The sequence below is a fragment of the Papio anubis genome, chromosome 11 (genome assembly GCF_008728515.1).
Source record: "Papio anubis isolate 15944 chromosome 11, Panubis1.0, whole genome shotgun sequence".
Classification (NCBI taxonomy): Eukaryota; Metazoa; Chordata; class Mammalia; order Primates; family Cercopithecidae; genus Papio; species Papio anubis.
This window is the reverse complement of record NC_044986.1, coordinates 16,235,058-16,249,392: the sequence shown is the minus strand read 5'-3', so window position 1 is coordinate 16,249,392 and position 14,335 is coordinate 16,235,058. Positions and strand designations below refer to the sequence as shown.

At 41.5% G+C, this 14,335-nt stretch overlaps 1 protein-coding gene across 1 annotated transcript in view; it reads right to left on the bottom strand.

The window, feature by feature from the left end:
* Positions 1 to 13,425, bottom strand: part of SHTN1 (shootin 1) — a 120,142-nt gene extending 106,717 nt beyond the window's left edge. Inside the window, 1 exon segment of the mRNA XM_003904303.5 lies at positions 12,826 to 13,425. Coding sequence (XP_003904352.2) covers positions 12,826 to 12,883 — 58 coding nt within the window. The 5' untranslated portion in view covers positions 12,884 to 13,425.
* Positions 13,426 to 14,335: the final 910 nt, after the last annotated feature.

Sequence of the window (14,335 nt, the reverse complement as noted above, 5' to 3'; positions counted from 1 at the left end):
TACAAAAATAGGATGTGCCTCTAAAAGCAATTCAAAGCCCACTTATTCTAACTAACCCCAAATCTCACCTATTCATCTCAGGATGCTAGCAAATGCTGTACAACATCAGGACATTGAAATCAGTACTGTCCTGCACTTAAGAAAAAGAAGGAAAAGCTGAAATACTAATTACCCTAGGCCTCTAGTAGGCAAATAAGCCCCCCAAACTCTTGTTTTATAGATGTCTGTGGTCAGAAGTTGGCTTAATTGAAAGTGTTATTCAGATTACAATGCATTTTTGAGGCCTCTTTGTTGTATTGGATCCAACTGTCATTTATAAATTAGTGAGTTTTATATTATTATACGATCTTATGGCTGAACATTTAAATGAAAGCTGTAATATCTTTTTTGTATTTTTTACGTGTACATGTTTTCTTTCCTCTTTCTTTTTTTTTTTTTTTTTTTTTCTTTTTTGAGGCGGAGTCTCGCACTATTGCCCAGGAGAGTGCAGTGGTGTGATCTCGGCTCACTGCAACTTCCGCCTCACCGGTTGAAGTGATTGTCCTGCCTCAGCCTCCAGAGTAGCCGGGACTTCAGGCGCGTGCCACCATGCCTGGCTAATTTTTTGTAGTTTTAGTAGAGACGGGGTTCCACCATGTTAGCCGGGATGGTCTCCATCTCCTGACCTCGTGATCTGCCCGCCTTGGCCTCCCAAAGTGCTGGGATTACAGGCGTAAGCCGCCGTGCGCCGGCCTGTATACATGTTTTCATATATGTCACTGGTTGTTTTTACATTATAAAATGCTTTCGGCCGGGCACGGTGCCTCACACCTGTTAGTAATCCCAGCACTTTGGGAGGCCGAGGCGGGCGGATGGAGGCCGAGGCGGGCGGATCATGAGGTCATGAGATCGAGACCATCCTGGCTAACATGGTGAAACCCCATCTCTACTAAAAAAAATACAAAAATTAACCAGGCGTGGTGGCGGGCGCTGTAGTCCCAGCTACTCCGGAGACCGAGGGAGAAGAATGGCGGGAGTCCAGGAGGCAGAGCTTGCCGTGAGCCAAGATCACGCCACTGCACTCCAGCCTGGGCGACAGAGCCGAGACTCGGTCTCAAAAAAATAAAATAAAATTAAATTAAATTAAATTTTAAAAATTTTTAAATGCTTTCAAGAAATTTCACATTGGCTTAAAGATAAATGAGCAGTCATAAATTAAATTTACTTAAAGCTCCTAAGATTTAGAAACTAACCCAAATACTTTTCAGGTTCACGTGACTTGGGCAAATAAGACTAGTTTAATAGTGTTAGTTTAGTGAAAACAACTATGTCTTCTAAGTTACAAGAAAAAAATACCACATATAATTAACTTTAGAGTTCCTGCTTGGGTAGTAACTACCTAACTTATACGTGCTATAAAATGGATAAGAGAAAAATAACCTGAGATGATGCCTAGCTTTGACTGTCTCATAAAATTTTCCAAGCATAACTATTAAAATGAGTGAATTAAACAAATCAGATATAGCAGGGTAAGAGTTTATACAGGTAGTTTTAAAATAATATATTTTATAATATGTTTACTTACAAAGGTTTCACAATCTCTTTGGTTACCACATTCTTAGAGTTTTGTGAAATTAAATTAAATGATGAATAGTCACTGAGTATATCGATCATTTTCAAGTAAGATAAAATGTTTAAACATTAATTGCTAAATATAAATTTAAGTTTATCTACTTTTGGCTTCTCATTGCAAAGAAACTAAAGATATCTGAGTCTGTTAGCAAGTTTTAAAAATTATACTTTGAGGAAACACATATTTCTAAGATATTATAAAGTGGTATTAGTCTATGGAACGCTGGTTCAAAATTCCTAAGGATTAAAACTCTAATATATGTAATTAAGGCTACTAGAAATAAGAGGAACAATTCTGTATGCAAAGTTTACAAGTAAAATAAGATGTATTTTTTGGTGAGAAAGTTATAAGCAAGATATGAGGATCTGTTTTTGTTGAAGAAAGGAGTGATTTTGTCTAAGTAGATGTTATTTAAAGGTTGAAAAATGAATGAAGAAATGATATACAGAAAACCAAATGGATACAGAAAGTTGGGAAGAGAAAAGAGAGCAAGAGAAAGTCTTGTGTGGTTAAACTAACAAAAGTTGAATTAATTTATTATGAGATTTAAAATAGAGCCTTGATATCTAAAGTACACTGATACAAAACTAAAATTTGGTCTTTTTTAAAAACAAGATTTTCCTCTAGTATTGATAAGAGAAAATAGATTTTTGTTCACCTTTTTAGTGAACTGTAGAGACAGAGAGAGAAGGGGAAAGAGGGAAGGGGAAGAGGAAGGGGAGATTCTGTGTTTCATCAAGATGATTCCCTGTGTTTCACATTGTCTTTATTGGGTCTTTGATTACTTTAGAAAATTGAGTTAAAGAGTTAAGGTTTTTCTACAACTATATACCTTCCTATTTGCTTTCGAAGCCTTTATCACTCTGATTAAATGAATATTATTACACAATCAGAATGACTATTATTTCACAGTGACCTGTGATCCTATTTTGATTGTTCTGAATCTTATTTACAAACTTCCCAAAGTCAAATTGTAAATGATGTCTTTTTTACCTTAAACTAACTTTAGGATTTCCAGAGGGCTCCCTAGAAGTCTGAAAGTGACATATTAAACCATTAGGTTTATTCTGCATGCTAAATTATATGAGAAACATTGTCAAATAACATGTAATGCTAACCTTTGAGTTATTACTTGTATGAATATGTCATTGATGTGTTTCAAAACTATGAGAGTCCCAGAAATCTAATATGCTATCTGGATTGCTATCTGGAGTTGCTGTATCTCACAAACAACCAAATTTCCTTGTCAACTGCATTATTATCATAATGAACTCCCATCAGATCTTTAACCATGGCCTTTTTAAGTCTTGTTGTCCACATTTATTATAACTACTTTATTCTGATAATCTTCCTAAGAACTTTTTGCAAGCAATTATAATCCTAAAGCATTGGGTCTTCAGGGAGGTATATGGGAAGAACAAAAAGAACTCTGACATGTACAGGTCTCTGATAACTTTAAGGAAATACCAGTGGACTGTGTATGAATTCCAGAACTCCAAAGGAGACACTGAACTCCTAATATTGCTAACATCGAGCAGAATTAAGAATTACATGGGACTAAAATGATGAGGGACTGTGATTTTTATGACTTTTTTGTTAGAAACACTACTGATTCTTTTATTTTCCAGATTTAGGAAAACATTTTCTTCTTTTGCGCTATCTATAGCTTGCAACTATTTGGTAAAGTATACTTTCGCAAACAGAATGGAAACATTTACTTTTCTTCCTTAGCTGATCCCTCCAAAATTTGGAAACTATTCATGAGTATTCTTATTTTTAGGATAATATGGGCATTTGCATAAGTTCAATAAGAATCCGTTCTTCTTTTAATAGGACACAATTGAAAACACTGGTTATATTGCCAAAGTTTGATGGGAATGTCATATTTTCTGATATGACCAAACAGGTTTTGGGAACTGAGGTCCCTAGAAGAACCTCAGTTTAATGGAGCCAACAAAGGCACCTTAAAAAAACTGGCCTCGTACCTTGAATACATGGTTCAAATGGTTGCCTAGGTGGGTAAAGAATGTCACCTTCCTGACAGGCCCAGGAACATCAGGAATCTAGGGAAGAGAGATATCTATCCAAGACTACTGTAGACAAAATCTGATGTTGAGTCCTGAGCTTGGCTTCTTAGCCTAAGAAGGCACTTTTTAAAGCCTAATCTGAGATTCCTTATGAAGAGTTCCAGCAAAGCAGATTTTAAAAGGGCTTACATAGTCAATCATGATTCTTGCTGCACTTGTGCAAATAATCAGGCCAAGTATAATAGACAAAAACTTATTTTACAAATAAACTGGTCTTACTGGTTCTCTTTGGTAGAAATTAGTGTGAGAGAGAAAAAATGTTCTCAGAAAAATAATAGTTCAGAAACTATAGCTCACCCATTACTAGATTCTAGCCCTGTTCATTGTTTTTTGAGATTTTATTATTTACCTGCAATCTGGAATGGATCCTGAATTCTTTCAGTTTTTTCTAGTATCTGGCTGTGAGTCTCCAAACTAACATTTCCAATTTTTCTCCCACCCTTTTGACCTGGAATCACTGAAATTAAAATTGGGCTTTTTCTGAAGCTATGCAAGCTAAAGCTGGAGAACTTGACACAAACATCAGAGAAATTACCACAACAGCTTTTGTATAGACAACCTTTATGATATTTAATCTACAAACAAGGAAAATCTGTCAGATTGCAACTGCCTGCCCCACTCCAGGTGAAGACACTTTGAGCCTAAGATATATAAATCCTCTCAAATGGCTGCTCTCCAGACTCAGAAACTAATTTATAGACTGCTCTAAACATTAACCTTGCTTTTTCTTGTTTTCCATAGAAATGTCTCTTATTAAGTTTTTGTATGCTTACACCATATAGAAACCTAACATTAAAGAGATCACCCATAACACCACCTCTTGAAATAAAACATGACTGTTTACCTAAACTAACCTAGTTTCAGGACTAAGAGACTGACTCAGTAAGACATGAGACAAATATACTTAAATCTGTTATTTTCTTCTGGTTTTCTTCCCCTTTGCCAATCACTTACCTCACAACCATCTCTCTCCAAAACTACCAGCCTAGCACATAGTATGTGAGACTTTCTGAAAGTAAAGTTTCAAAGGAAGGAACTGAAGGAAACCAGCCTGTCTCCCCAAAATATGAAAGATCTTTGAGCTAAAGATAATTAGGATGCAGGAGAACTCTCTGCCTTCCCTCTGCCTAAAAGCAGGACACAGAATTACAAAGACAAAAGGTCTATCTTCTCCCCATTTCCCACGTAAAAACAGGATACACATTCTCCTTTACAATTCATATCACTTCAGAGACGGTGGCAGAGAAATCTGCGAGTAGACTTTACCCCAGGAGTTTCCGCATAAACTCACCTTCCCACATTCTCCTGCCTTTGGAAGCAGGAACTGCTTCCCTTTGTCCTAACACTTTTCTAAATGTATTGTTCTTTGTTGCAGACAGTATGTTGAGCCACTGTTTTTCTCCCTTGCGAGGTGCACTGCATGCCTTAATAAACTTGCTTGTTCATATGTCTTTTGTTACAGGTATCTGTCCCAATTATGAACTTACAAGGAATTGAGGGAAAAATTTTTTCTCCCCTTCAATCCTTAAGGCATCTCTTGACTATGACAGTTTCTCAGACTTTGCTCATTTTTATGACCTTAACAGTTTGGAGAAGTGCTGATCAGGTATTTTGCAGAACGTCTCTCAGTAGGGATTTGCTGATAGTTTCCTCATGAGTCAACTGGGTTTACGGGTTTTTAGGGGAAGACCACAGAGGTAAAATGCCAATTCATCACATCACACTATCATGCTATCAACATGACTTAGCATTGTTCATGACGGCCTTGATCAACTAGCTGACGTAGTGTTTGTCAGGTTTCTCCACTGTAAAGTTACTTGTTCCCCCTTTTCCATATTGTAGTCTTTGGAAGGAATTCACTATGTGCTGCCCACACTTAAGAATCAGGGAGTTAGGCCGAGTACAGTGGCTCACACCTATAATCCCAGCATTTTGGGAGGCCGAGGCAGGCGGATCACGAGGTCAGGAGATCGAGACCATCCTGGCTAACACAGTGAAACCCCATCTCTACTAAAAATACAAAAAGTTAGCTGGGCGTGGTGGCGGGGGCCTGTAGTCCCAGCTACTCGGGAGGCTGAGTCAGGAGAATGGCATGAATCTGGGAGGCGGAGCTGGCCGCGAGCCGAGATCGCACCACTGCACTCCAGCCTGGGCGACAGAGCGAGACTCCGTCTCAAAAAAAAAAAAAAAAAGAATCAGGGAGTTATGATACACCACTTTGAGGGGGAACGTCTACATAAATTATTTGGAATTGCTCTGCATGGGAGATTTATCTTTAATCATTTATTTATATCAGTATCAACTCACAAATATTACTTCATACTTTGAATTATAATCCAATATTCTGTTGTTCAGAGTTCCATCTTTGGACATTGGAAGTTCTTTCCATTGGCTCTTGTGTCTCTGACAGACAGTAGCTTCCCTCTTACCTACCACTTCACTCTCCAGAGTTTCAGTTACCCATGGCCAACATGGTATGAAAACAGATGATTACAGTACAATGAGATATTTTGAGAGAGAGAGAGACTACATTCACATAACTCTTATTATGGTATATTGTTATAATTGTTCTATCTTATTATGAGTTACTACTGTTAATCTCTCATTGTGCCTAACTTATAAATTAAACTTTATCACAGGTATGTATGCATAGGAAAAAACTTTGTATATATAGGGTTTGTTATTTTCCATGATTTCAGGCAGCTACTGCAGGTGTTGTAACGCAGCTTCCTCCGTGGAGAAGTGGGGACTGCTGTATCTCCATCAGTGTTGGCTTATCCGTTGGTGGACTTCCTTAGTTTCCAGCACTACAAGATGCTCTAGGCTCATCTTGTATACTTCCTGCCCCTTTCCTAAAATTAGCCATTTCTCCTAGGAACCCTGTTCCTTTTATTCGAGAATGGCCTTAGAAGCCAAGTTCTGGGCTCTACATGTGCTCATTGATACTGGTGCCTTTAGGCTCTCTCAGCTGACAGAGCAAGAAAATATATGTATATACTAACCAAAATATACATATTATATTTTATAATATATAATATATATACATATATTTCTATGTGTAACCATCCATACCTGTATTAAGCTAAACATGAGTTCACACTGATGTCTCCAATACGAATCCATTACCAAAAGCATTTTCTTTTTAGAGAGACGGGATCTCACTATGTTGCCCAGGCTGGTCTCAAATTCCTGGGCTCAAGGTATCCTCCTACCTCAGCCTCCCAAAGTGCTAGGATTATAGGCGTGAGCCAACACAACCAGCCCAGAAGCATTATTTGTAATAGCAAAAACAAAGAAAGAAAGATAGAAATGTCCATCCAGTGGACATTAAGTACACTGTGGTACGTCTGTACATTGGAACATTATTCAATCAATCTTTAATGATTTAATGCTACATGTACTAATATAAAAAATGACATATGACATGATAAATATATATGCACATACAAACACAATTTCTGGAAGGAAAGAAAATAAAAGGCTAACAGTAGTTAACTTTGAGAAATGGGAACGGGGTCATAGCATGCATTGTCAATGTAGTGATTTCATCCTCAAGGAGACAAGAGAAAAGATCTTGGATATTACAATGGCTTACGGCCCTTCAAAGAGTCACAGTGCATAAAATGCCTAAAAAGTTTCCTTAGGAGAGTGATAATGAAATAAAGATTGAGAAACAATGGGTCAGATAGAATAGGTAATTGTACTTTTCACTTTACACACTTGTTTTCTATGAGTATGTGTTTATTTTTGCCTTTATTTTAAAAAAGGTTCACGGCTGGGCGCGGTGGCTCACGCCTATAATCCCAGCACTTTGGGAGGCCGAGGCGGGTGGATCACAAGGTCAGGAGTTTGAGACTAGCCTGACCAACACAGTGAAAGCCCGTCTCCACTAAAAATACAAAAACTAGCCGGGTGTGGTGGCACATGCCTGTAGTCCCAGCTACTCGGGAAGTTGAGGCGGTAGAATTGCTTGAACCTGGGAGGCGGAGGTTACAGGGAGCCGAGACCACGCCATTGCACTCCAGCCTGGGTGACAAAGTGAGACTCTGTCTCAAATAAATAAATAAATACATAAATACATAAATAAAATTAAGGTAATAGTGAAATTCTGACTAGAAGACACAGTTCCTTAGCCCATGCTGCATGTCCATCTCATGGGTGGTTGCCAAACTGCTGTTCTTCAGCAACCGCTCCCTAACTTTAGGAGGAAAATGCATTGTTGATAAGTACCTGGTGATTCAGATACAGCTGGCCCTTGTACCACACTTTGAAAAATACTGATGTAAAACCAAGTTTGCACTTGAAAACAAGGCAACATTTAATTCTAAACAGTTTTCTACTGGCTAATCTCATATGTACCCAAGATTGTCAATGCTTCCGTTTTCCCAGACTGACATGGTCATTGTGGTAGGCAATAGTTTCAGACTGTTTTATCAAAATAATGCTCCAGTTATTTCCTGGCCTAGAAGCTAAGGGAATACCAAATGCATCTTTTAATTACTAACCTGCTGTAAGAATAAGCTTGACTAGATTTCCATGTGAACCTTAAGTATCATCTCAATAATCTTGGGGAAAACAATACTAACTCTAAAGGTGAAAGGAGGTTTAAAATTGCTTTAAAACCAATTACCTCACCATAGGAAATCCATTTTAAATACTGTTAGCCCAAGAATTGCCCATTACTGGGGTGGTGGTGGTTGTTTTCCTCTTATGTGAGTATGTCCTTATTATTAAATAACCATCTCTTTTCAAAATTTCATCAAGTTGGAAATGGCATGGCATTATTGTACTTAATAGTTTAGCGGACATGTGTTATCTGTGTCTGCCCAGTCAGCATCCTCCTGGTAGTGGCACCCCATTCTGTTTTGGACTACTCCTCCAATCTTTGCAGGGGCTGCCAATTAAAGTATCCTGCCCTCCCGTGGTCAAAGTATTTGAATACATGAGATTGGCCAAAGTAGGCCAATCAGACACTCTTCTTGGAATTTACATGCCTAGCACCATCTCTAGACCAGAAACTCCTCACCAGCAGGGGCAAGGTCTTATTCAGCTCTGTCTCTCCGATGCCTAGCACAGTGCCTGGCTATGAATATTCAATGCATGTGGGCCGAATGAATTACACAGAAAATCATGCACCTTAAACAAATGCTGAACTAAGTCTATCATTTTCCCACTGAATTCCGGAGGGGGAGCAAATTGTATGATGTTTTGTAAGGGAAATATCCACTTTAGTAGCTAGGAAATATGCCTCGGAAATAGTATCCAAAGTTGCCATTTCTCCGTGCATTAAAGATGTCAATCAGTCCAATAAAATAAAGCCCCAAAAAAGACAAAAGGAGAATTACCTCATTACCTCAACATCTGCTTGAACATAAGCAATCACATACTAATTTTTTTTAAAGGGACATAATATAACTTTCTAGAAAGACATAATATAGCTAATTATACCATTCACTAGGAGGGAACATAAAATGTTTTGAAGTAATTCAGAAGTGGGTGTGATTTATAAGACATAGAGCCTAGGGAATGGTAAGTATAAATTAGAGATTGCTCATATTATGACAGACTCCGTCATTACATTTCACAACTTTTGTCAAAAGCAACCTTATTCACCACACCACTAAAGGCTTCACATTAGGGAAGGCTGCTGTCAGCTTTGTGGTTTAGAGTAGACAGGAATCTCCTTTCTGAATACTCTCCTGGGGAAATGGTTCAAATTTTAGACTTAAAACTTACTAACACAGGGGGAAATTAAGAGAGATTGTTTAATGGGTACAAACATACAGTTACATACAAGGAGTAAGTTTTAACATTTGATAGCAAAGTAGGGTGACTACAGTTAACAACAATGTATTGTATATTTCAAAAGAGTTAGAAGAGAGGACTTGAAATGTTCCCAACTCATAGAAATGATAAATACTGGAGGCAATTTATACCCCAAATACCCTGACTTGATCATTATGCATTCTAAGCATGTAACAAAATACCCCATGTCTTCTCTAAATATGTACAAGTCTCATGTATCAGTTTAAAAAAAACTCACTAAGGAAGGACCCATATGATGTAAAAAGATTTCAAACATCACTAATAACCAGAGCGATGCAAATCTTAAAAGGTAACATTCTGCCCATTAGATTGGCAAGAATTCAAAAACTTATCAGGCTATCAAATTAATAAAGATTGCTATTAGCCAGAGTTGACCAACGTGTGGGGAAATGGGTGCTGCTGAAGGATATTTGAAGTGGTATAATCATTTTAGGGGGCACTTTTGCAATGTCTAGCAAAAGTATATGTCCATGCCCTCTAATCCAACAATCCCATTTCTTCTAAAAATCTATCCAAGAAAAAAAAAAGTAATTGTACATTTATTCATATAACTTGAATAGTAACTGTCTTCTCTTCTAGACAATTAATTTGGTGACAAGGACTGTCTAGTTCATTATTTACACTCCTAGTGCCCAGCACATGGACCTCACATATGGTGGTACTTGATAAGTATTTGTTAAAGGAATGAATATGTTTACTCAGCATTATTAAGGGAAAATAAAATATTTGATAAATAATGGTTCTTCTTGCTCACATTAAATAGGGGTAGTGGAATTATCACTCAAAATATTAACATTGTGAGTAAAAACGTAGTAACAGGTAGTAAAAATTACTATTTTCAAAAACAAACTATGTAACCATCAGCTTACAAAATTGATCATAGTATGTACTGTTAAATGCCCAAAGACCCAGTTGTCTGTTCTTCCAAATCCCTAGCTGCCCAGTTAGTTCTATAGGTCAAACAGTAACTGAGTACTTTTGGAGTAAGTAAATTGTTTCCAGTCTGTGATCCAATGGCAAGCAAACGACCTGGTTTTGAAATGTATAAAAATCACACTGTAAGCTGAAAAAATCCCAACACCTTTGTAACTAGACTCACTATCCCCAAAAGTGTATCTTTTAAGAAATACAACTTTGAATATCTAACTGTTCTATTACCTTTGATATGCACTTAATCAAGGAAATATATCCTCTAACAATACCAATGCCAAGGATTTGTTTATTTTCCAATACAATGCAATAGGAGAAAGAGCCAGAAATTTAGAAATCCTTTTTCTCGGGTCTCAAACCCAACATAGGAATGGAGAACGTTTTCCAAAATCAAATATAAACAATTTGCAGATTATCTACATTGTTAATCTACCCTTGAATTACATAAGAAATGAAAGGGGAAATTTTTCGTTTTTATCATTGTTTGAAAACTGACCATCCATAAGATCTGATATCCACTGACAGATATTACCTAAAATTTCTGAAAGCTCCATGAATGTAAATATGAATCAAGTTTTAATGTTATGGGTTGGGGGAAGGTGTTATTAAATATAAAATACCAGTAGAATCCAGTATCTCGCTAAAATACTTGAGAAATTTCAGATAAAGGCATTCTGTCCACCCACTAAATTCACTGATGCTTGTGACTTTATCACCTCAGGATAATCTAGGATGCCAGGTAAAGGTGCTGGGAAGGCGAAAGAGACTAACATTTATCCAGCACTTTCTAGATGCTGGATATCACAGAGGAATGTGTTATGTCCATTTCAGAGGTTAAATACTTTCCCCAAGGTCATACAGTAATCAGTAATGTTGAAATTTGTTTGCCAGAGTATGGCTTCAGAAGAATCCAGATGCACTTCCCAACGGTGTTTGTGATTTTATGGAACAACAGGTAAGAGTACTGGACAGGACCTCAGGAAGTCCTCCAGTTTTGCCCTCGCTTTTAGTCAGGTCAGCCTTGACTGACTAGAAGATCCACGGAAGAGAAGAGACTCCTCCAAGTTCACAGAGCCGGTGAGCTGGGCCAAGAGAAGTCAAAGAACTGGAACTAAACACCAGGTTTTGCCACAGGGCAGGGATCCTTCCATTACATGGTCCTGTCAGCAAGACATTCAGAAAAGTACATGTTCCTACACATTTTTACTTCCTTTAAATCTGTTTGGTTCCTCCCTTTCTGTTTTTATTTTTATTTTTGGAGACGGAGTTCTGCTCTTGTTGCCCAGGCTGGAGTGCAATGGCGCCATCTTGGCTCAGCGCAACCTCCGCCTCCCGGCGATTCCCCTGCCTCAGCCTCCCGAGTAGCTGGCATTACAGGCATGCACCACCACTCCCGGCTAATTTTGTATTTTTAGTAGAGACGGGGTTTCTCCATGTTGGTTAGGCTGGTCTCCAACTCCCGACCTTAGGTGATCCACCCGCCTCGGCCTCCCAAAGTGCTGAAATTACAGGCGTGAGCCACCGCGCCCGGCTGGTCCCTCCCCTTCTTGACCCACATTCGCAGACCACCCTTTGGTCAGGGTAAAAATGATAACTGCTTAAGGGGGTAGGTTAGCATTTGGTTGTTGATCTGGTTTGGTTCAGAAGTGTGGTAACTGATGAAAAAAATAATTGGCTGAAGCAGTTCTTTATTAAAGGATAATCCCCAGTTACCAAGCAGTACAGAAATGTGTGCACATGGCCTGGCTCTCCTGCGCCCAGCGCCAACCCTGTTAATTCTGGAAGCTCAACACTGGCAGGATGCTGACCTTGCTGACTAATAAACTGCTAAAATTGAGAAGTGATTAAAAAAAAAAAAATTATGGCCTGAAAATCCCAGCTGGGCAAGGAAAGAGGAACTAGACCGAACCCAAATGAAAAGCTGGGAAGGGTGTGAAACAGCGCTACAGGCCACCCAGCGCCAACAAATGCGTAAGGGTGGGGCCAAGCTAGCTGAGCCGCCCAAAGCAGCCAAAATATCCTGCCCCACCCGCTTCTCCCGCAAGGAAGGTGGCACTGTGCAACCTCGTCCGCACTGAATCCTCGTCCCTTCCCCCAGCCCCCCTTCGCCAGCAAACGCAACCGGCGGGCAGCGCGTCTCACGCTGCGGGGCCTGACTCGCCCCGACACTCCGCGTTATCCTCGGTCCAGGGCTTTCCTAGGCGCGCCGGCCACGGAGGACGCCTCTCCGCGGGTGACGGAGCTACTGCGGTGACCACGGCGGCGGCCACGTCTCCCGCCCGGCTTCCACCTGCCCTGGCCCCAGCGCCCGGGAGCGGTCCCCGCCCACGGGCCGCGGCTGCCCACACCTGGCGCCCGCGTGCTGCCTACCTTGCTCCTTCAGACTGGTGATCAGCTGCAGCTGCTTCTCCTCGTCCGAGCTGTTCATTTTGGCGGGTGGGGCCGGGAATAAAAGGGAAAGAAGGAGCGGCGCGGGGCACACAGGGGGAGGGGGAAGGAAAAGCAAGATGCCGGTGGCTTGCGGCTCCACTACCCGGAAGTTGGATCTGCTCCCGCTCCTCCTCCTCCTGGCGCGGAGCGCGCGAGTGAGATCATCCCCACGCACCTACTCGGCGGCTGCGGCCGCTTCACCTGCAGGTGGGGCGGGGCGGCCCCGCAGTCCCGGGCAAGGGGTGGAGGGACAGGGGCGGGGCAGCAGCCGCGATCCCAGCCTGCGGCGGCCGGCGCTGCAGGACGCGCTGGTGGGAGGGCTGCGGCCCTGCGTGTGGTCGCTCTGACTCGCCCCGCACCCTTTTCTCCGCCTCCACCCCCGGACTCAAGGACGCCGGTTCAGAGAAAACTGGCCGTGGGTTCGCAACGTGTGTGGGAACTCCACTTTGGACGCTGCCCGGGGGTCGCTCCCCACGAACCACAGATGCAGAGCGGGACGCAATGAGCCATGAACGCCTGGGCTTCTTCCCCAGTTCTCCCGCAGTGGACTCTGGGGGCGCGGTTGCAAAACCTAGCTGCCCGCAGGGGCGGGCCCAGGGTCGTACATTTTGCACCTTGAAAAGCAGACAAGGACCGAATCAGGCCGCCCGGCTACTTAAATGACCATGCCGTGAGTGAAGGAGGGTCCCGGCTAGCTTTCCCCCTCGCACCAGGTTTGCCAGATGGTCAGAACGTGGACCCTGCCGCACGTGGATGGTGGGGCCTGCAGGGCCCTTGCAGATCATCTGGCTGGTGGCGGGATGACCTTCCCTTTAGAGAGGCTGCCACTGCAGTCCGAATGCCAAAAGTCACGCAGGCCCCGGGCATCAGAGGCTGGCAGTTAAGCCAAGCATTTGTCCCACCTCACTGCCCTCTGAACTATTTGAACTCATGTCTGGGTTAGACTATGCCCATGAGAGAAGTGGCAGGCCTGCATTGTTTCAAAGGTGCCTCTCCCCACCCCTAGTTGCGAGCGAACCTTGGATTCAGTCTCCTGCATCTTTGAACTTCATCTGAAGAATGGGAAGAATAGTGATACCTACTCTCCAGGAAGAGTTGTAAGGATTTAATAGAGAGAGGAAGATTAACAAAACACCAAGTCCAGAATTTATAATGCAGTTTTTTTGTTTGTTTGTTTGTTTTAACATTACAGGTCTGTGGACGGGCGCGGTGGCTCACGCCTGTAATCCCAGCACTTTGGGAGGCCAAGGCGGGCGGATCACGAGGTCAGGAGATCGAGACCATCCTGGCTAACACGGTGAAACCCTGTCTCTACTAAAAATACGAAAAAAATAGCCGGGCATGGTGGTGGGCACCTGTAGTCCCAGCTACTCTGGAGGCTGAGGCAGGAGAATGGCGTGAACCCGGGAGGCGGAGCTTGCAGTGAGCAGAGATCGCACCACTGCACTCC